The 21,105-nt window shown below is 56.7% G+C and overlaps 1 protein-coding gene across 25 annotated transcripts in view; it reads right to left on the reverse strand.

Annotated features, from left to right (window-relative positions):
- Nucleotides 1–21,105, reverse strand: part of HDAC4 (histone deacetylase 4) — a 352,120-nt gene that overhangs the window by 39,147 nt on the left and 291,868 nt on the right. For 21 of the 25 annotated variants that reach the window (XM_074010653.1, XM_045368051.2, XM_045368055.3 and 18 more), the window contains 4 exons: nucleotides 16,663–16,783; nucleotides 9,169–9,215; nucleotides 4,092–4,199; nucleotides 1,341–1,396 (listed from right to left, as the gene is read on the reverse strand). In XM_074010653.1, the coding sequence (XP_073866754.1) occupies nucleotides 1,341–1,396; nucleotides 4,092–4,199; nucleotides 9,169–9,215; nucleotides 16,663–16,783 (332 nt within the window). The remainder of the gene's footprint in view (nucleotides 1–1,340; nucleotides 1,397–4,091; nucleotides 4,200–9,168; nucleotides 9,216–16,662; nucleotides 16,784–21,105) is intronic. The other 4 variants (XM_045368057.3, XM_045368056.3, XM_074010660.1 and 1 more) reach the window with 1 other exon arrangement.

Raw genomic sequence — 21,105 nt, forward strand, 5'->3', positions numbered from 1 at the left:
TGGCCACAGAAATGGAGAAACACTCGTTGTTTTGTTTTCGGAATCTGGGCTGGCATGGGGAAGCACACACACCCCAGAACATCCTAGACGCTGGGCTCCTGCAGCGGCTCACAGGGAGCACAGCGAAGAGCTGCAACCAAAGATAACTCGTTTGTCTCCTCTGAGGTTTATTATTCGGAATATCCAACGACTCAGGTTCAAATTAGAAAAGAAACTTCAGAGAAGTGAAACGAACATGAAGCCTGGTGCCCAAGTGACATGTTCTGGGACGTGGAGCAACCACGTGGTTTTCAGGTAAAGCCACAAAGGTTCCAACGAGCGTCCCTCCCTGGCGGTTACAATCTCCTCTCTGTACATGAAGGAGATTCTGCTCTAACATGCGGATCTGACTATCTCACCTACTGATGTGAAACAGGGCACTGCTGGCCCCTCCGCTGACGCCCGACTTCCCGGGGTGGCAGGGAGGCCCTTTCCTGGGCCCCTGCGGTTCCGTCTCGCTCTGACTGCTTCCTGGCCATGCCAGGATAATGAACTTGTATCTGCACTTGTTCTTGGTTGCCCATCTGACAAACTGCTGCTCAAATTCTCCAAGGCAGAGCCCCACGCCACCTTCTCCTCACCAAAGCTGGCAAGATCAGGCACCCCTTCTCCATCTCCAGAGCATGGGAGCCGCTCTTCCTAGCACCAACCCTCCTCACTAGAGTGGCTACCGTCCCACGAGACAGCATGCTCTTTGACGGGATAGCTCACTCATTTACCACCCACGCCGCAAGGCACTCCACACACAGCTGCCGGTCTGCCCTGCCACTGGCTCTGCACACACAGGGATGGGTCGCCACTCTGCCCAGATCCTCAGCCATGTGGGACTGTCAGCAGTCTCTGAAAGACCCGAAACAGCACCTGGATACCTGCCTGCATGGACGTGGCTCTGCGACTTGCTGCGTCAGTACCAGGTGGTCAGCAGGCAGTTAAAGGCCATGGGCAAAATGACCCGAGTCCTCTAGACAACAAGGGCTGCAGTGACTCACTTGAGGGGGAGTGGTGTTTCCTCTCCCAAGTGTTGACAACTACTCAACAACCAGAGGCTTCTCTGGACTAACCTCCACACACCCTTTCCCATCCTTTCCTCTGATCTGTCTCCGTCATGACCGAGCAGTGACGCTCGCAGACCTCGGCATCTGCACTCGACACCCAGGAGCTGAAGCCGGCATGTGGCATATCTTGGGTGGTCAGCAAACGGCAGCCCAGCTCCCCGAGGTCACTCAGGCACCCACCCAGCCCTAAGGGAGGGAAGGGAGACCCGGATTCCCCTGCAGCGCACAGCTGCGGTGTGTACTCACATGGGTGTGCTCTCCTCCGCGTGGTGTCCAGGGGGGCGGACCACAGCAAAGCCATTCTGCAGGTGACACCAGACAGCCGGGAGAGAGCGACAAAAGACACGCTTTGTAGCCACGGGAAAATGGTGGCACACTCAACTTTTAGCAGAGTTGGGCTACATGGGAGGACAGTTTCTCGCTGCACCCTGGCCACAATGATGGGGAGAGGATGCAGGGCCAGTGACGGGCCTTTCCGAGAAGCCTGGGCCCTTTTCCTACAGAGGTCTGGGGGCTACTCATTGTTCCCCCGAAATGCAGTCACTGGGATAACGGGTGGGTGCCCTGCCCCACTCTCAGCTCTGTCGGTAAGGCGTGGTGCCCTCGGCGCAGGGGTTGGGGTGAGGTGGAAGGGGTGCGCTCGCCCCCCATTGGCTCGGGACCAGGACCTGCTAGGTGGCCACTGGAGGAAGACGAAGCAGAAGGGGCCCCACGCAGGGACTTGGCTGCGGGGCAGAGGCTTTGTGCCCCAGCTTGGCCTTCACGTGACTGCCTCTGTCCTTACTGTGGTTCAGCTCCCAGGACGGCGGTCAACTGGGCAGCCCACAAAGCAGCTCCTCTCAGGCTGGGCAGAAAAGCTGTCCTCTGCCCCGTCACTTCTGCGTCAAAAATCCATCTGCAAACCACTCTGTAGCTGCCGCCATAAAAATGGATTGCAGTCCTCTCTTGGTCTCAGCAGCAACAGGACATTGTGTGGTCAAGGTCTGTAACGGAGCCTCAAAAGTGCCGGCCAACCATGAGTGACCAGGCCGTGGGCGGGGTGAGCCGGACGCCGCAGGGACCAGGCCCGGGACGGCGCGAGGGCAGCCAGTGAGGTGGAGGCAAAAATGCTCTCAAGAGGCCCTGGCCTCCCTGCGTTTCTGCACTCAGTGCTTCCACGTGCAGGCTGCAGACCCCTGCGGTCCCAACCCCTGCTGAGGGTCTGTAGTCCGCAGAGTCCCGAGGCTCTATGTACTCTTTTCACTGCCCTGACGCCTGTGCAGGTGCTGCTGAAGCACCGGAGGGTAGACAGCGGGCAGGGAACAGCACAAGGGCGTGTGTGTGTGTGAGCAGCTTCCCTTAACAATGTGCTCGATGAAGCAGTATTCAGACATTTTATTAGATCTCCGCCCTCAAACACGTCCTTTTAACATCCCGAGTAGAGAGATGGGAAGGAAGTGTGAGAAAATTTGAGCTTTCAAGTGAAAATTACAAGTTTGGAACGCATGGCTCTGCCTCTGTAAGCCTGCTGGCTCTCCCACTACTTATAAGACTTCTGGTGAGATGGGAGTGATATTAATGGTTTCAAAAATTAATGAATTTTTTGATACTGTAGGAGTCAGAATACGGAAGATCCGTGTAACTCCATGAAGTTAAATTTCCAAATGACCAATGCATGGTGCTACCAATCACCCATGAACGAGGGATTGATCTGACCTCCAAGGGCTAATGGTTCGGTTAAACAAGACGGAGGAGGAGGTGACCATGATTTGAGTTCAGATCCATGCTGCAGCTAATTTTCAAGACACTACCACTTGTTGAATTTTTGGTATACTGTCAAAGAATACCCACAATTAGAATACCTCTGAAAAGTCTATTAAAATCCTTCTCCCGTTTCCAATTACGTATCTGTGTGGGACCAGGATTCCTTCATGTACTTCGACATGGCCCAAGAATGATGCCAGGCAGGTGTGAGAACCCGGATGCTGTCCACAGGGCCAGACATTAGTGATATTTTTATTTTTTTATTACTTTTAAATTTTTTTTTTAAAATTTTTTGAGACAGAGTTTCGCTCTGTCACCCAGGCTGGAGTGCAATGGCGCGACTTGGCTCACTGCAACCTCCACCTCCCAGGTTCAAGCGATTCGCTGGCCTCAGCCTCCCAAGTAGCTGAGATTACAGGCACCCGCCACCACGCCCAGCTAATTTTTATATTTTCAGTAGAGACGGAGTTTCGCCATGTTGGCCAGGCTGCTCTTGAACTCCTGACCTCAGATGATCCCCCCACCTTGGCCTCCCAAAGTGTTGGGATTACAGGCATGAGCTGCCGTGCCCGGTCGCTATTTTTAAATTAATAAACATTTTGAAAATTTCTCAGTTGTAATCTCTAATGCAGTCAATATTGCGGATATAATTCATGTAAACAAGTTCTTTGGAGCTTCTGTTTATTTTTTTTGAGACGGAGTCTCACTCTGTCGCCCATGCTGGAGTGCAGTGGCGTTATCTCCACTCACTGCAAGCTCTGCCTCCCGGGTTCACCCCATTCTCCTGCCTCAGCTTCCGGAGTAATTGTGACTACAGGTGCCCGCCACCATGCACGGCGAATTTTTTGTATTTTTAGTAGAGATGGGGTTTCACCGTGTTAGCCAGGATGGTCTTGATCTCCTTACCTCGTGATCTGCCCGCCTCGGCCTCCCAAAGTGCTGGGATTACAGGCGTGAGCCACTGCACCCAGCCATATACATAGTTTTTTAAGAGTATAAATTTTTAAGAGTATAAAGGGTTCTTACGACCCAAATCATTGAGAACCTCTGCACTATGCACACACCCTGTCACGAGTGTGGGCTATGTCTCTCTGATTCAACAGCGAGGCTATGCTGACAGAGTGGGGTCCACGCCTCCCCATTGCAGCTGCCTCCTGGCCTGATGAGAGGGAGATACGGAGGGCAGCCCTTCCCCATACCGGGAATCTGTGGCAGGCCTCCTGGAGGGCCACCGCTGCCCAGGCCCCGACTGACCTTCAGCTCCCCCGTGGCCACCTTGAAGACCAGCTCCACCACGCAGCCCACGGCCAGGCGGGCCGCCCCCGCCGAGTGCACCTCGTTCCATATGGTGTCGCTGTCCACCTGTGGAAACAACACCCCACAGTGAGGTCACCCTCCCCGGTCACCGTCATCGCCAGCCCTGGCTGGACAGAGCAGCTCAGGCTCTGTGGGCTCCGCTTCTAAAACCCCAGGGCGTACCAGAGCCGGGGCAGCCTCAGCCCACGTTCGGGCTTCAATCTTTTTAAGACTTGCCAAAAAATTTAAACAGGAAAATACAAAAGAAAATACAAGAGAAGTTAAGATGAAATGAGGTGCATGTGTCCTGACCTGTTCGGAGGCATCCTCTGTTCCCTCAATTGCTCCAATATACTTGGATCTAAAAGTAATGATGCCAAGGTGATCTAGTTCCTTTTTTTTTTTTTTTTTTTAAACTGGAACTGTAGTTAAGAGAGTTATTCAGGTTGAGTATCTCTAATCTGAGAATCTGAACTCCGAAATGCTACAAAAGCATTTTATAGGCTGAGGCGGGAAGATCACTGGAGCTCGGGAGGTCGAGGCTACAGTGCACCATGAATGCACCACTGCACTCCAGTCTGGGTAACACAGTGAGGCTCTGTCTCCAAAAACGAAAAAATAATTTTTGAGTGCCTATGTGATGCTCAAAGAAAATGCACTCTGGAGCATTTTGGATTTCAGATTTTTGGATTAGGGATACTGAACTGGTAAGTATAATGCAAATATTCCAAAATCTGAAAAACATCAAACTCTGAAATACTTCTGGCCCCAAGCATTTCAGATAAGGGATAGTTAACCTGTCTAACAATTAGCAGCAAAATGAAATGTCAGGGGAATCAGGACCAGTCTCTTCCAACTGTGACCTTCTCCTGTGCCGAGTTTAACTGGAAGCTCCACATGTGGACCAGTGTAGTTAAGCGGGACTGGGAGTGTGGGCGAGTGAGGAGGGCTGCCCTGCTCTGCCCTGCTGATGGCACATGGCTGTGCCCAGGCACCCTGCCCTGCTGATGGCACACGGCTCTGCCCAGGCACCAGCAAGTCAGCCCGCTGGCCTTTCCCACTTCAGACAGAAAACGTGTTTCACACAAACATGTCAACAATCCCCAATTGTGTGTTGGCTCATTTATTTATTTAGGCACACTAGAAATTTCTTACAGCCCTGGCTTACTTCGGGAGAAAAGTCAACAGAGACCTGGACAGCCAGTTCTGCACAAAGCAGTCTCCTATGGGAGTCTGGCCAGGGGAGGGAGGCATTAAGATGAAATACACAGCCCTTGGGCTGGCCCCAGGGCACCCCAGCAGCCGTCCCCAAGTGTGTCCTTTGCCTGCAAGACGCTGTGGGGTAACACACCGGGGACTTGGGTGTGCCCAGCCCGGTGGAGGTCTTAGAAGCTGCATCATCAGAGTTGCTCATCTTCAACACGTTGCTGACCAGGTCGACTGCAGGTTCATTGTAGGGCGCCTCCTTCTCAAACCGAGCCCCTCTGAGCGCCGAGGGCTGTGGGGATCCTCAGCAGGAGCCAGGCGTGTCCACCCCTTCTCTCCCTTCCCCAGACCATGCCCGCGAGGGCTCCTGTCCACCACCAGGCAGACTTGCCACTTGACAGACACCGCTCACTATGTGGGGAGGGAGGATTTCTTTCCAAGCTGTCTTAAAGCTTCGTCATCAAAGCAAGGTGAGTTAAAATGCGTTTTCAAGGGGCTGAAGACATTTCCTGAAGCATATTCAGTGATGGTTTTCTTTTCAATGACCAAACTTCTACATTCTTTAAATGGTTTCCCCATGTCAAATTAACTCTACTTCACTGACCCTCCTTTAATCTTTAACCTGCAATGAATGGCTTCTCCTCTAAGTAATGCTATCTTGTTTTTCATGGAAGCAGCCACATAAATAGGACTATTCTGGGTTGGTGACTTCAGCTGGAGAATCAATTCATTAAAATTAAAGGTGGCAGGGGTGTGGCAGCTCATGTCTATAATACCAACACTTTGGGAGGCCGAGGTGGGAGGATCACTTGAGGCCAGGAGTTAGAGACCAGCCTGGGCAACATAGTGAGACCCCGTCTCTGCAAAAAATAAAAAAATAAAAAATTAGCCAGATGTGGTGGCCTGGGCCTGTAGTCCCCACAACTCAGGACGCTGAGGCGGGAAGATCACTTGAGCCCAGGATGTCGAGGCTGCAGTTAGCCATGAACGCACCACTGCACTCCAGTCTGGGTAACAGACTGAAGCTCTGTCTGCAAAGAGGAAAAAAAAAAATCCAAGGTGACATTCCAGGAGTGAGAGCTGGGCAGGGCAAGGTTCTGCCAGCGGCTCTGTGTCAGCCAGGGGAGGCCCCAGGCAGGACAGGCCCTGAGGCTGCCCCTGTGGGGACAGCACCCAGAGATGGTTTCCCTCCAACATACAATGAACTGGGCGTTAGGATTAGGCCAACACTGCAGGGAGCGGAGGGTGGAATATTCCCATGTTCTGAAGGGTCTTCTGGGGATTCTGCACACCTGGGGTGCGAAGGAGCTGCTCGGTCTACCAGGTGCCTGTGTCTGTGCCCCCCTCCCGTGGGACCCTGGGGTTCAGAAGCTTCTGGAATGTCTTGCACAGAGTGAAGGATAGAGCCCCAGCCAAACTGCAGGACCCCAGTCCCCAGAGAACTCAAGAGACCCTCCTTCATCTGCTTCAGGACCACGGCTCCAGCTCCCAGGGACCAGCCTGGAGTTCCAGGAGCTCCAGGGCTCTTGCAGGGAGCCTGGCTCAGGCGTGCAGCGCTACCGCTGAGCAACAGCCTGGTTCAGGGCAGGCGGCCGCAACTAATGCAGGAAGGAGCAAATGGCTCACTCTGCATTTCGTTTAGTTTCTTTTTTTCTTTTCTTTCCTTATCTCTCTCGCTTTCTTTTTTCCTCTCTCCTCCTCTCCTCTCCCCTCCCCTCCCTTCCTCTCCTCTTTCTTCTCTTTCTCTCTTTCTTTCTCTTTCACAATAAAGACACGAAAATGGCGGGGGGAAACATGGAGAAAGGTTCCCATGGAGAATCCTATGGAGTCTAGAACGGACACACCGAGGGCTGGCAGGGCTGGGAGGCCTTTGGGAAGCTCAGAGGAGCCGTGGGGAGCCGGGCGCACAAGAGGAGGCCGGGACTGTGCCGGGCAAGGCCGAGCAAGGACACCAGCTCCTCACTTAGTTGAAACTTGTGGTCACTGGAGAGGAACAATGCAGAAGTTGATCTGGTTTGAAAAAGAGGTCAAAGCACTTTACAGCCCACATTTCCCAGCGTTGAGGAAGGGTGAGTTTTCAGTGTTCCAAGCCCCACTGCTCCGTCTCCAGCAGAGTTTGCAGCTGCTTTTGGGAAAGGCGGCCAGCTCTGCTCACCCGCTCTGCCCTCCCTGACAAGAGCACCTCCCGTGCGCCCACGCTGTGGCTCCTGAGGTCCACTTTGCTCCTCCTGACACCCCAAGAGGCTGGCCCCTCACAGATCTGGAGACATGAGGCTCAGGAGAGTTGCATCTGTGCCAGCGACAGCAAGTGCACCCCACAGCCAGGGCAGAGGCCTGCACAGGCCTCCTGTCTGTCTTCTTCCTTTTAGAAAACAGTGGGAAGAAAACGCATCCTGCTGATGGCTGCACCTGAGGACGCCCCACGGCCCACACTGTTCCCTGCCCATGCCAACAGGTTACCCTCTCTGCCCTCCCTGCTCACGTCCACGTGGAGAGCTTTTCCATCAGCATCTGCGCACGAGTGCCTGTCTGTGCCCAGATGTGAGGGTGCAGCTCTCATCTGCTGTGCCTCAGATCTGGATTTAACACTTGGGAGGGGCTGCTGGGCTCACCCCCTCAGCTCTGAGTCTGCACTTAGCTTTCATTTGCAAATAATAAATTCTTCCTTGCACAGGCGTGCTGGCTGCAGGGCAGTGCAAATTCAATTCTTTTCAAGTCTGGCCAAAAACTTGCCCCAAATTAAGAGATTGCAGCCTATTTACAATACAAAATAAAATAACTCTAGGAGGGCTTGGTGGTGGTATGAATAAATGCCATTTATTCTCTTTCTGACGGGATAATTTTCAAAGCAGTGATTTTTATAAAAACTCAGGAAGAAAACAATTTTGTTTCATTTCCATAACAGAATCCAGACCTTGAGCTTCACCCTGCGATCTGTGATTACACACACACCGCACTGTGTCGGCTGCAGCGGCTCCTGCTGTACACTAGCTCCCATCCTCCCTGCCTGTAACGGTCTGCGGTGATTCGTGGCGCTGCAGGACCATGATGGCCCAGATCTGCTCGGAGGCTCTGCCTCAGCTTCTCATGGCCGCCCTCGCTGTTGCCACCCCTGCCCAGGCTGCATCAAGGAGGTCAGGGGCCAGGGGAGAACCCTTTTGTTATTGAGAAATTTGATTGCAAGACCTGACCCTTCCTGTGTGGACGGATGGGCAGATGCCCAGACTGGAAAGTCCTTGCGAACCCATGCACCCAGGCCAGGTCCATATCATCAGCTCGTAGAAGCCAGCACAGCCCAATGATTCATATGCCCAGGCCAGGTCCGTATGATCAGCTCGCAGAAGCCAGCACAGCCCAGCAAGCAGCCCTACAGACTCCACTTGGCCCATGAGTATCACGGTCACTGCACTGGGAGCCCTGCCTGTAGCTTCGAGTGGAAACTGGGTACAGAATAAAGCAGCATGCATTCTACCCACACCATACTCGTGGCCTGCTGCGAGCAGATTACTGCTGCAGACTTAGAAGGGGATGAGACACTGGCTGCACACAGGATCCTGTTTCTTAAAGCAAGAGCCGCTGCACCCCAGAGCCCCAGCCGCAAGCACCAGACGACCTTCCCCAGAGAAAGGTGCCCGAGTCGGCGATCAAAACGCTCTCGGCTCACACGGCCTTTGAAGCCGCACATGGGCAGCCCCTGCCCTCCAGGCCCTGTGTGTGGAAAACACCTGGCAGCAATTATTCACTTTGAGGGAAGCAAGGCTGCGATTTCTGTGACCACTGGGACTCGAGAAGAAACAGGACATTATTTACACATTAAAGGAACACTTACCCCAACACCACCGCAGGGGAGCCGGACGAACACGGAGGCGAGCGAGCCTGTAGGGGGGAGGGAGACAGTCAGAGAGGCCAAGGGCATGAGGCCGAGGCCCTGGGAGCACTCCGGGGTCTTCAGTAGTGCTTGGGCATTTGTGGGACACCGAGGGGCCACTGCTCCCCCATGTGACACCCTGTGGCCCTGCTGCGGGGTCAGCGTCTGGCCCTTCGAGGTGCCTTGGCTCCTGTGAGGGCTGAGCTGGGTCACAGATCCTGGTGGGGACACCCCAAATTGTTGTGGCATCAGCCCGTCAGGGGCCCAGGAGAGGCATTAAGCCACTGGGGAGCATGAGGTATCCCTGGCGAGCATCTGCCTGCAGCCCATGCCCGTCTGTATCTAACAGCAACTCCTGCTCCAGGACCCCGAGCCTGGCTCCTCAGTGAGCTCCTAGGGCTTGTCTAGCAGCCCCCTCCCACGGCAAACAGGATAGGTCCCGGATTAAACATGGGTGATGAGGACTCTCAGACCCTGAGATCCTCGGGAACATATGCGGCGACAGCCCCTCCCTGCGACACAGGCGGAAAACGTACAGCTGACTGAGCGCTCCAAGGACATCGCAGCTGCACGCCAGGCCTCCTCCCATGGAAATCGGGGCCCTCGAAACCCTCACCCCACTGCTCTGGCGCCCACGCCTGCTCCAGCAGTGAAAGTGCTCCCAGGACAGGGGTGCTGTCTTTTTCCTGTTTGACCCCAGTGCTGGCTGAAAGCATGTCACCAGCTTAAAACCCATCTGTGGAGGACGAGAGACCCCCACTAACCAGGGGCGGGGCCTGCCATTCTTAGTGGCTGCCTGGGCCCCAACCCCTTGCTCTCCGCAGCCCCAGGCCCCTTCCTGGGCTGGAGCTGGGGTGGCATTTCACATGCTCCAGGGAGACTGGCTGGATGTAACAGGCTCCTTTATCCAGCGTAGGACCCCGCTTTCTGGCCTCAGCTGGGCTGTGCCCCCCACTGTGGGGCTCCTCTCCCATTCTCAGCCTACTCTAGAACAGCAGCCCCAACTCTGTGTGCTCTGGTCCACGCTTCTAGGGTCGGCTGCCGGGGGCCATAGGAAGGAGTTGGCCGTGGGTCCATCAGGGCCTGCCTGCCTCTTGCCTGGAGGGCTTGCCGGCCTGGTGAGCTGGGTGTGCATGAGAGGAACCCTTCCTCGGGGCACAGCATGCCTGGCTGGGGAGCAACCGCGATGGCCCCAAGCTGCAGGGGAGTGGCTGGCACAGACGAGAAGCGAAACAGAGGCCTGCCTGCCTTAGCCCACAGACGCCCGCACCCCCCACAGATGCCCGGACCCCCCCCAGATGCCTGCACCCCTATCACACCACCACAGATGCCTGCACCCCTATCACACCACCACAGATGACTGCACCCTCCCTATGGATGCCCGCCCCCCATCCCCACCCCTATGGATACATACACTCCCCACGGACACCCACACCCCCTACCGATGCCCACATGTCCACAGACGGCCACAGCCAGGCCCTAGTGTGAGGCCCGACCTGCAGAGCTGACCCAGGCTCTCGCCACTCTGTGGAGGTGGCAGATCTGCATCAAGGCCAGAGGCTTGTAGAATGGGCATGTCCACGTCCCGGGGCTGGGAGGCTGCCACGCCAACAGGGAGCAGGGCAGAAGGCAGGAGGCAGGGGGCAGCAGCTGCAGCTGCTTTCAGAAGGGGCTCAGAGGCTCCCAAGCCCCCCAGGCAAAGGAAGGAGAGGCCCGGCCCCCACCTGCTAGGAAGGCCCGGCCAGCTGTGGGGCGCAGGCGCCACGCAGATGCTGTGACGTTTTCCAGACAAAGCCCTTCGTGCTGGGAGGGGCCAGTCTGCGTCAGAGGAAGCCCGTGCTCCTCTCCAGCTGGCCTGGCTCTGAGGGCAGGGTCTGTGCCCACCTCGTCCCTCCTCCCTGCCTAGGCCGTACAAGGCACTGAGCCAGCAGGGGCTTTGGTCAGCCCTGGCTCTCCCTGCAGCGCTCAGCAGGCACAACTCAGCCTCTGGGTCCGGGCCCTCACGCCCACTGCGGGCAGCAGCACCAGCACCAGCATGCCTCCCCTTCCTGGGCATTGTCCCGGCCCTACTTCCTCCGCGTCCATGGCTCACGGACCCGCCACTGCCTGGCTCGTGGCTCCTGACCCTGGTTCCTGTGTCCACGTGTTAGTGTGGGACGTGGGACATCAGCTAACACTTCTCACCTGAGTCTCATGAGAGCCAGCCCTCATCCCCACAGGCATGTTGGCCCTGCTCTCCTCTGTGTCTTGGTGGCAGCAAATAGTGGATGTGAGGTTGACCACGTGGGGAAGCGGCCTGCATGCCTGACCCCTTTGAGAAGCGATGGGGCTGGGCAGGAGCTGGCGGGATGTGGTGGGCGAGAGAGCTGATGGGCAGGTGGAATGAGACTGAAAAAGGAGGAGGGCATGGGTGCCAGGGTGCCAAGCCACCTGCTGCCCTGCTCACTGCCCGTCATCTGTAGTGGAGTCACTTAATGCCAACCTCACCACAGTGGGCGGGTGCTGCCTCGGAAGGGCGGTCATGGCCTTGGTGAGTGGCTGAGTAGCTGGGGCTGGTAGTGGCTCCGTGGGCCACCTTCCAACACTGACTACTCCAACACATGGGAAAGACACTGCCAGAAACTAGGGAGCTCGTTTTCCAAATAATGCACGTGCTCAGCTCTACGAATTCACAGTAGACAGATGTGTCCAGGTATCTGCAAGAGACTGAATCTCTTTGAAATCATAGCCAACCATGCCCACATTAAAACCACAAGTCACCAACTGTTTTGAGTTTGCTCATTATCCAGCAAAGACCAAAACAACAGAGAAAAAGCAGACGATCATGCATCCAAATGCACGTGTATAGGAATGGAGCAACAGGCAGAGTTTTGGTGACAGTTGTGAGGAGCCCAGCAGCCTCTTGTGGTTTGAAGTCACAATCACCAAGCCCAGGCCACGAAATGTTCCAGCCTAGTGACAGGGCCCGAAGCTCTGCAAATGACCAGGCTTACTACTTGTCTGTTTACCGCAGGCTGGCAGACAGGTGTTCTGTGCCTGGGGTAGGGAAGGGAAGGCTCCAGCCGTCCTCTCGCCGCTGCTCCCACTCCCTGGCTGGGAGGAGGCCCTCGCTGTGCCAAGTCATTTTCCCGCCGCACCCTGCCCTGAGCATCACCGGTGTCCACTCGCCAGGGGCCCAGCTCTGCCTGGATGCAGCGCCCTGCCAGCTGACATGAGCCGATGAGCCACATGACTTTCAGTGACATGTATGGCAGCGGCCAGCCTGCCTCAGGCTCATGATCCAATTCAGCCAAGCCTGATGTGTGGTGTCTCACCACATCAGAAAGGACATATGAAGGCCCTTGCACACGGCTTAGCGGCTTGTGGATTCCATTAAAAGAGGAAAGAAAAAATCACACAGTAGTGTTTAAACACCTCATTAGGGCTATGTTAGCAAAACTCCAGATAATCATCAGCTATTACCATGTCTGAAATACTTGGACTGATGATAATGAAGTTTCTGGGTTAGGACAATCATCGGAAATTCAAAAATCGATCTCGAGTTGTACGAAGGTAATGGGGGAGGGTATCCTCATAGGAATGTGAACAGATTTTAAAGCACAAAGCTTTGCAGGAAAGAGCAGGAAATAGAATGATCAACCTTCCTGTAAACAAAAGAAGCTGGCTAGAAGGGTTACCTTCAGAGGACAGAAACGGGGCAAAGGGATGCTGCAGATACTTCAATAAAGAAACCAGCAATCAAAAAGGGGTCTTCAAGGGCCTAATGCGGGCTGTGAACTGAGGACCAGGGGCCCATTGGGTAACCAGCAATCGCAGGAAAGAGAGCTCCAAGCTCGCTCAGTCCATGACTTTCTCACCAAGGATGCCACACCTCCAACTTTCTGCTTTCCTTTTTGATCATCTCTCTTAAACTTTGTTTGAAACTAGCTTAGAAACCTAAGCAAGGTGGTGGAGCTAAGCCTGCCTTCATCCTCCTGCTGGTGGAGCTGGTCCTGCCTCCATCCTCCGCCCAGTGAATTCCACAGGTTTGGAAGACTGAAGGTGGCAGGGGATGGACCGACAGCTGGTCCTTTGAAAACGGATGAAGCTGTCAGGAGCAGCCGCCATTCTGAAAGGCGTGGAGGTGGGTGCACGGAGCTGCATGTGCAGGACACGGCCTGATGAGCTGATGCCTTGAGGCCACCCAGCAACTCCCACACCTACGGAAAGCCCCTGCTGTGGCAGCCCCGGCAACATCGAGGCAAAGGTCTTGTTCCCTCATGGGGCCCGCAGGCAGCCTCTCCCGTGCTGGAGAACCCGGCCAGAAGCTGAGGTGCCACACGGGGAGGCAGTGACGTTGCCTGTTAAGGACTGGAGAATCCTGAGGGACAGCACACTCCAGCCTCAGTGCCTCGATTCCCAGCCTCTGCCCACCCAGCTCCCGGACACAAGGCTGCCTGCCCTCTCCGCCGTCCACACCGCCCTCGCCCTTTAGGGCTCCCTTTCCTGGCACCAGCGGTGCTCCCTGCCTCTGCTAGGTACTCCACCATCCATGCACCATCTTCTCCCCAAGGAGCACGTGCCCCTTCCTCGGGAGTAGCTGCATCAGTTTCACTCTCTGCAGGGCGATCTCAGGCTTCCTGGCCACCACCCTCTCACAGACCATCCAGTACAGGCCGGCCTCCATGATGGGCCTCCCAGTGTTCTTTTGCCCTAGGACAGCATGTCCTCTGGTGGCTTCCTGAGAAAGAAGAGCTGGAAGGTGAAAGCTCTGGCCCTTGCATGCCTGGAATGGCTCTGTGCCACCTTCCTCCTCACCCGGCAGTTTTGCAGGACACAGACTTCAGGAGGGCACTGACGCGCCCTTAGAACTGGCATGGCCACAGGCCCTGTGGAGTCCGCAGGTGCCCTGGCTGTCTCTAGCGCCCTGGCTCTCACCTCTGTCCCTGCATTTTGAGGCTCTGCTGGTTCTCCCTAAGAGGGTCTTTCTTACCCCTGGTGGGTCCTTGCAGCCCTGCCTTTGGCCTGGGGCCTTCTGAATTCCACAGACACCTCCTCCTGGCCTCTGCCTTCCCTGGGACTCCTGCTGTTTGGACCCTGCACAGTGGAGTGAGCTCTGGCCTTCTTCTCCATCACCTCACTTCCCAGTTGCCCAGCGCTGTCACGGTTTTCTCTGGTTTCTGGGAGATGACATCACCATATCTTCCGGTCTGAGGATTTTCTTTTTCTGCAGTCAGGTGTTTAATTTTTGTCTTCTCTGAACGTCCTGTGCTTTCCCCTTTTCCACTGAACTTGTCCACGTCATGTGGACGCAGCATCTTCTCTCTGAGGGCGCTAATGGCAGCTGGGTTAGCGCCCTGCACTGTCTGCCCCCAGCCGCCTTCCCCTGCACGGCCCCTACCGAGACGTTCTTCGGGCCCTGGGTCCTCCTTGGTTGTCCTCTCCTAAGGGGGAAGTGCCAACACTTACTAGGTGGAAGCTCTGGGCACACAGGGGGTGATTAACCATGAGCACCAGTATAAGGGATCTCAGGGGATATTTGTTGGAAACCCTGATGTCAGCTTTTTTGGGGCGGGTCAAATCCACAGAGGGGCCTCCTGTCTTCTGCTCGGAGGGTAAAGGTCAGCTTGCTGGCAGCCCAGTGGGGAGGGGTGGGGGCTTGGCATCCATGCCCTCATCTACAGCAGCTGTCCCCAGTCCAGGAAGCCCCTGTTATACCCCTTCTAGAGCAGCAGCAGGCGAAGCAGCTGTGTAGGGAGGCGGGGCCCAGAGGCCTTTCCACCAGCTCTGGCCCAGGCCCTTGACTGAGCGCCTCCCTGAGTCCATTGTCTCTGCAGTTGCTGACCCTGAGCTGTTGTGGTCTGTGGGGTGGGTTGGTGGCCCTTGTCCCCGGCGCTAGCTCAGGACCCACCTCATGAACCTGCTCAGCCACATCCCGGCCCACCTGCTTCCTACTGCTGTTCACTCCCTTCCCACTTTCCCTAAACTTAAGGCTTCTGTCCTTTTAGAAGCCTCCATACCACAGGGCAGGGGGGACTCCGGAAGCAGCATGACTGCTACCCCAGGCCAGAGCCCATGCATGTCCTCACGGCCCCACTGGCTCCATGGTCTGTGACCCCGTCGGTACCTACAGGGCATCCAGTACGGAAGGTGCCCTCGGCGAGCGGGTAAAGGCGTGAGCGAGCGAATGAGAGAACACATGAAGGACTAGGCGTGCAGGTCTCTGTGAGGCTGAGTCTGCTGGGCACAGGCCTGGCATGGAGGATACCTCCCGCGATGTGTGCCCCACCAAACGCAGTCAACGAGCCAGGCACAGCCCACCCTCTCCTTGCCCTTGCAACCCCTGCGTTCATGGTTCCTAGTTCTCCCCCCCTGCCTTCCTAGGGTCCCGCTCGGGGAAGAGCATACGGGCAAAGGCACAAAAGATGGGGAAGAAAACCAGTGGGCAGTGACTGTCCTGGTTCACGGTGGCTGGGAGGCAGGGAAGGACGTTATCGAGGAACAAAGACAGCCCTGGGAGCCCCTGGCCCCGGGTCTGGGTTCTGTGCCCTGGAAGCCCCCGGCCCCGGGTCTGGGTTCTGTGCCCTGGAAGCCCCCGGCCCCGGGTCTGGGTTCTGTGCGCTGGAAGCCCCCGGTCCCGGGTCTGGGTTCTGTGCGCTGGAAGCCCCCGGCCCCGGGTCTGGGTTCTGTGCGCTGGAAGCCGCCGGCCCCGGGTCTGGGTTCTGTGCGCTGGAAGCCCCCGGCCCCGGGTCTGGGTTCTGTGCGCTGGAAGCCGCCGGCCCCGGGTCTGGGTTCTGTGCCCTGGAAGCTGCCGGCCGCGGGTCTGGGTTCTGTGCCCTGGAAGCCGCCGGCCCCGGGTCTGGGTTCTGTGCCCTGGAAGCCCCCGGTCCCGGGTCTGGGTTCTGTGCCCTGGGAACTCTGGGATCCCCATGGAGCTGGCTGGGAGTTCACCTGCCTCTGCTGAAGATCCCTGTAGAAAGCTTCTCACCAGTTTCCCAGGCAGAGGATGCCCATTAGAAAGTTCTCTCCATGAGGCCAAAATTCCCCTCCACCACATTTGCAGGTGCTTTCAGCCAGAGCTAAGACACCAGCAGCCTTTCACCCCTAAGTGGTGGATACTCCTGCGTCTCCTCTTGGTCTTGCCCTGATGGGCCTTAGAGTGGAGTGCAGGGCAGGGCAGGCAGCGCGCTGGGAGTGTTCCTAATAAGCCTCTCGAACCGAAACCCTGGGATTCAAGATGCTTCTAAACCAGCGGCTCTCAGCCCAGTTTTTACACAAACACACCTGCTACCTGGCACATTCATCAACAACTAGTGGCTTGTGAACAGGGGGTGAAAGGTTCCCTTCCAGGCCCTTTACCTTATAACCTGGCAGGCGACACCCACAGGCACCCCAGACACAAGGGGCTGAGAGCTGGAAACACAACCTCAGGGGACTTCAAACCCAATATGGGAGGAAAGGAAGGTCCTGAAATACCTAGAAGTTTCTTACTGTCCAGTTTCTGCCGGTTGAGGGGATTTGTGCCGTACAGGAGGGTGTGGGCTTCCGAGTGCACCGTCTGCAGCTCCTCCAGGGTGGCCTTGCGTCCGCGGATGCACTGTGGGGACAGGCGAGAGGACACTCATACGTTCTGCAGAAGCTGCTGCTTCAGTTCCACAGACAGAAACTCCAACTGAAACCACTGCCCACAAGGAAACTTAATTTGATACACAAACAAGCACGTTATTTGGTTATTGCAAAATAAGAAGCAACATCACCCAACATGATATTTTAAAATATTTAAGAAATATTTTAGAGGGCTTACACTTAATTATAGCTTTGAAAAAACATTTTAAAAGATAATTCCAGCCTTCAACGCATTACCCTTCACTGTCGCACAAATGACTTGGCATCAAATTATTACTTTGCTTTCCAACTGCCAGGGTCTGGTCTTAAAATAGAGGTGAGCTGCCGCGCTTCCCTCACGTTCAAGGGAAACCCCAGCCGTGCTCCCGGAGTCTCTGAGCCCCAGGATGAAGCAGCCTTCCTTGGACCGCCTGGGGCCACAGCCGCCAGGGTCTGGCATCTGCCCTGCATGGCTTGCTGGCGTCCGGCTGCGTCTCTCTGTGGTTTGGAAATTCCTCAGATCGAGATCCCTGGGCTAATTCAGATTTTCTCCAGAAAGTCACAGGAAAATGAGAGTTCTTCAGTTGAGCTACATTCATTTAGCCTTTTAAAGGGGACGATGGCTTCGGACATGAGATTCGAGTTCACATTTCACATGGAAATGGCTCTCAGAGGGTTAGGCCACCACAGGATGAGTCAGATGCCACACAGGTGGCCCCGGTTGTGGCCATCACCTGCTTCCCTCAGGCCGGAGCAGGATCTGCTCTCTGCCTCCCGACCGCAGCCCTGCCCCGGCATCCACTGAGCTCCTGCAGGCCTCGCTGCCCACCCTGTGTGTGAGACTTGGGGCGGGCGAAGCTCGGGGGCTCTCTACGCCAGCCCAGCACCTGGGGCTCCTCTCAGACCACCAGGAGCCATAGCACACAGCCTTCCTGCAGGACGCAGTGCACCTGGGAGTCCTGTCCATGCAGGGCGGAGAAAGAAGGGGTGGAGCCAGGAGAGCTCAGCCCCTGCCCACAGGGGAGGGACCTCCAGAGGGCAGGTGCCCTGGGCAGGGGAGGCTGGTCTGCGGGCTCGCTCTTCATGAACAACAATTTCACAAAACCGGGCTTTCTCTATGAAGGTCCCTGGTTTAACAAAGACAACATGTGACACGGCTTCCAATGGTAAAAAACGACTCTACGGTCCCACCACGACCTAGCGCTGCTTCTACTCTGGGGACATAAGCCGAGTGTCCCTGGAAAGCCAGGCAGGAGGGACGCACTCCCTGGGTAGGGGTCAGGGTGCAGTTGGGGCCCCGGGCAGCTGCGGGGGCTTCTAATTTATTTTATTTTTTTTGAGATGGAGTTCGCTCTTGTCGCCCAGGCTGGAGTGCAGTGGTGCAATGTTGACTCACTACAACCTCCATCTCCCGGGTTCAAGCGATTCTCCTGCCTCAGCCTCCTGAGTAGATGGGATTACAGGTGCCTGCCACCACGCCTGGCTAATTTTTGTATTTTCAGCAGACATGGAGTTTCACCACGTTGACCAGGCTGGTCTTGAACTCCTGACCTCAGGTGATCTGCCCGCCACGGCCTCCCAAAGTGCTGGTGTTACAGGAGTGAGCCACCACGCCCCGGCTGGGGCTTCTCATTTCCAATGATTTCCGGAAGCCCCCATGTGTGCACAGGCATAGGCAGCTGTGGCCAGGGCCAAGTTCCCTCTGGACAGACAGGCCTGGGCAGCCCACGCTTGGGAAGGCCCCTGTAGGGGACCAGGGTTGTGCCCTGTGGTGCTAAGAGGCAGGTCATGCAGTGTGGACTTCAGGTGAAAGAACGGCAGGGCCCCGGCAGCCATGCGTGTCCTCCTCACTCAAAAGCAACCCACTGGATGAGAGCCTGAACTGCAGCAAGAGAGACTTGACGTTAGACCACAAATTAAATTCACAAATTAAAGGTGATGTTAGAATAAGGCAAAGAAGAAAAGTAGAAGAGCCCCCTGCCTACAAACACAAGAAATGGGGACAGAAAAGACACAGAATCAAAGCCCCAAAAGCCCTGCGACACCGCGGCGGCTCAGGCTGCAGGCCCACGACACTGAGATGGCTCAGCCTGCGTGGCAGCACTTGAGAGGCTTTTCCAGAGCCGCTCTCGGAGCGGTGGTGATGGTGGCCCCTTCCCACTTTCTTGGGAGGCCGACCTCGTCATTTCCATCTCCCTTTAATTCCTGGGATAAAACAGGAGGAGTCTTTGTTCCTCACAGAAAACAGGCTTGGGGCAGGGTGCAAACCCCAGTTGTGACCCTGGTCTCTGTGACATCTGACTTCCAGCCAACTCCCTTCTCCTCTCCTTCCTGACACCATGCCTGGAGGCAGGACAAACCAAGCTGGGCACGTGAATTGGCCAGGAGCTGCTCTGGCTCCCAGGAAGCCTCTGCAGGAGGGTGGGGCTCGCACACACACGTGGCTGTACTCAGAGGACCCCCCGACTGCTCAGAATGTGTGAGGCAGCTTCCCGAGGCCTGCCCGGCTGCTCTGGAGTGAGGCAGGGAGCGAGACAGCTGGACCGGGGGCCACGTCTTGCTGGGCCGGCCTGCCAGCATCAACACGGTCCCAAGCTCACAGAGGTCTCCCAGCCCACTCCCATCCCTCCTCACCACACGAAGCAGTGTGAGGGGAGGGCCTCACTCCCCAGGCCTCCAGGCGGTCATCTACCCACAGGAGGGATGCTGACCGTGAGGCCCTGCCCTGCGAGGCCCTGCCCTCCGGCCTGGGCTTCAGTCTTGCTGTGGCCTCCACGTGGTCTGTGGACTGGGGAAGTCACAGCCCCATCCACCCCATCTTCTTCTATCAGGTACCCACTTAGCGAACCATGCCCCATACCCATGGCCCCTCTGCTCAGCCATCTCAGGAGGCCAGTGACCCCCGGCTGGCTGGCACTGAAAGCCTGGTGGGTGACGTCACGCCCCCCTAGGCTGAGTTAGCACATCGCTCGCTCTGAACCTGGGGGGCACCCGCACTGGAGAGCTGCCCCACGTGTGGGAACAAGGCACCACCGTCCAGGGAGCACGGCCTCCACGGCCTCTGTGGCTGTCCCCCAGTCACCCGTCTTCCCCAGCTCTCCTCTCCGAGATCCTGCCAGGCTCAGGTCTTGTCCCACAGCCCCAACACCTGGGGACCCTCTGCCAGCCCTTGGCCCGGTTGTGGCTGGCACCTTCACCCACGGTGCCGAGGGCAAGCAGAGGAGCTGAGGGCGGGCAGAGGAGCCGAGGGCGGGCAGAGGAGCCGAGGGCGGGCAGAGGAGCCGAGGGTGGGCAGAGGAGCCGAGGGTGGGCAGAGGAGCCGAGGGCGGGCAGAGGAGTGGGCTATTTCTTCCAAGGTCTTTGCTTTCTCACTCCTCCCTTGCTCGCATTTGCTTTGCTTTTCTGGCCGAGAGACCCTCTCCCAATCCCCTGGCCTCAGGGGACCCCCCCTGAGGGTGGGGGCACACGTAGGGGAGGGACAGGGAAGCAGATCATGGAGCTCTGGAAGCCTCAGGAGGCCTTGGGCAGTCCCCGGAAGGGGCAGCAGGACAACTGTCTGGTCCTGTGGAGGGAATGGACGTGGGGAAGGAGGAGTTTCCCGAAGCCAGTGTCCGCTGGGCAATGCTGCCCTCCAGTGGCACAGCCATCCCGACCGCATCCCTGAAGCAGGTGCCAAGAGCCTCTGCAGTGGCTCCTCCCCGCCTCCCTCCTCCCAGAGGGCACTGCAGGAGAGGGTCCTGGGCCTGACTTTTGGAGAATTCCCCCGAGAATCATGTATCACCAATAAAACTGGTAAAGGAAACGGGGGTAAGATGAAGCACAGATTGGCTTAAGTTCCCAAATATCCCAGCTTCTAAAGGAGGGGTAGGTGAACCTGCAGAGCGGAATCCTGCAGAAACTAAGCCAAGAGACTGGAGGCTCTCCGTGCCCACGTAGAAAGGCCACGCCACGCCAGCTCCATGTGCTCACTCATCTCTGCCACGGCCACTTGGGCCCTGGGCTGTTGGGTGCCCAGGGCTGTTGAAGGGGTGGGTGTGGAGGTTCCTGTCCACCCTGTGAGCTATTGTAGGGTGGTGGGAATCCTGGTGTGGGGAGGGGACACAGCAGGTCCCTACTGGTGGGTCCTGGCAGGGGTGGCGCCTTGTGTGATCCTGCACAGTGTCGCCAGCCCCTCTCTACAGACAAAGAAATGGAAATTTGTCCAAGGTCACCAGTTCCCAGATGGGAGTCCCTTCTCTTCCTGCCTGCACTATCAGCAGGGCCTGCCCACACCCTCCTCCCGGTCGAAGAGCTCGAGATCCCCTGTGACAGCTG

The sequence above is a fragment of the Macaca fascicularis genome, chromosome 12, assembly GCF_037993035.2.
Source record: "Macaca fascicularis isolate 582-1 chromosome 12, T2T-MFA8v1.1".
In the NCBI taxonomy this organism is placed as follows: Eukaryota; Metazoa; Chordata; class Mammalia; order Primates; family Cercopithecidae; genus Macaca; species Macaca fascicularis.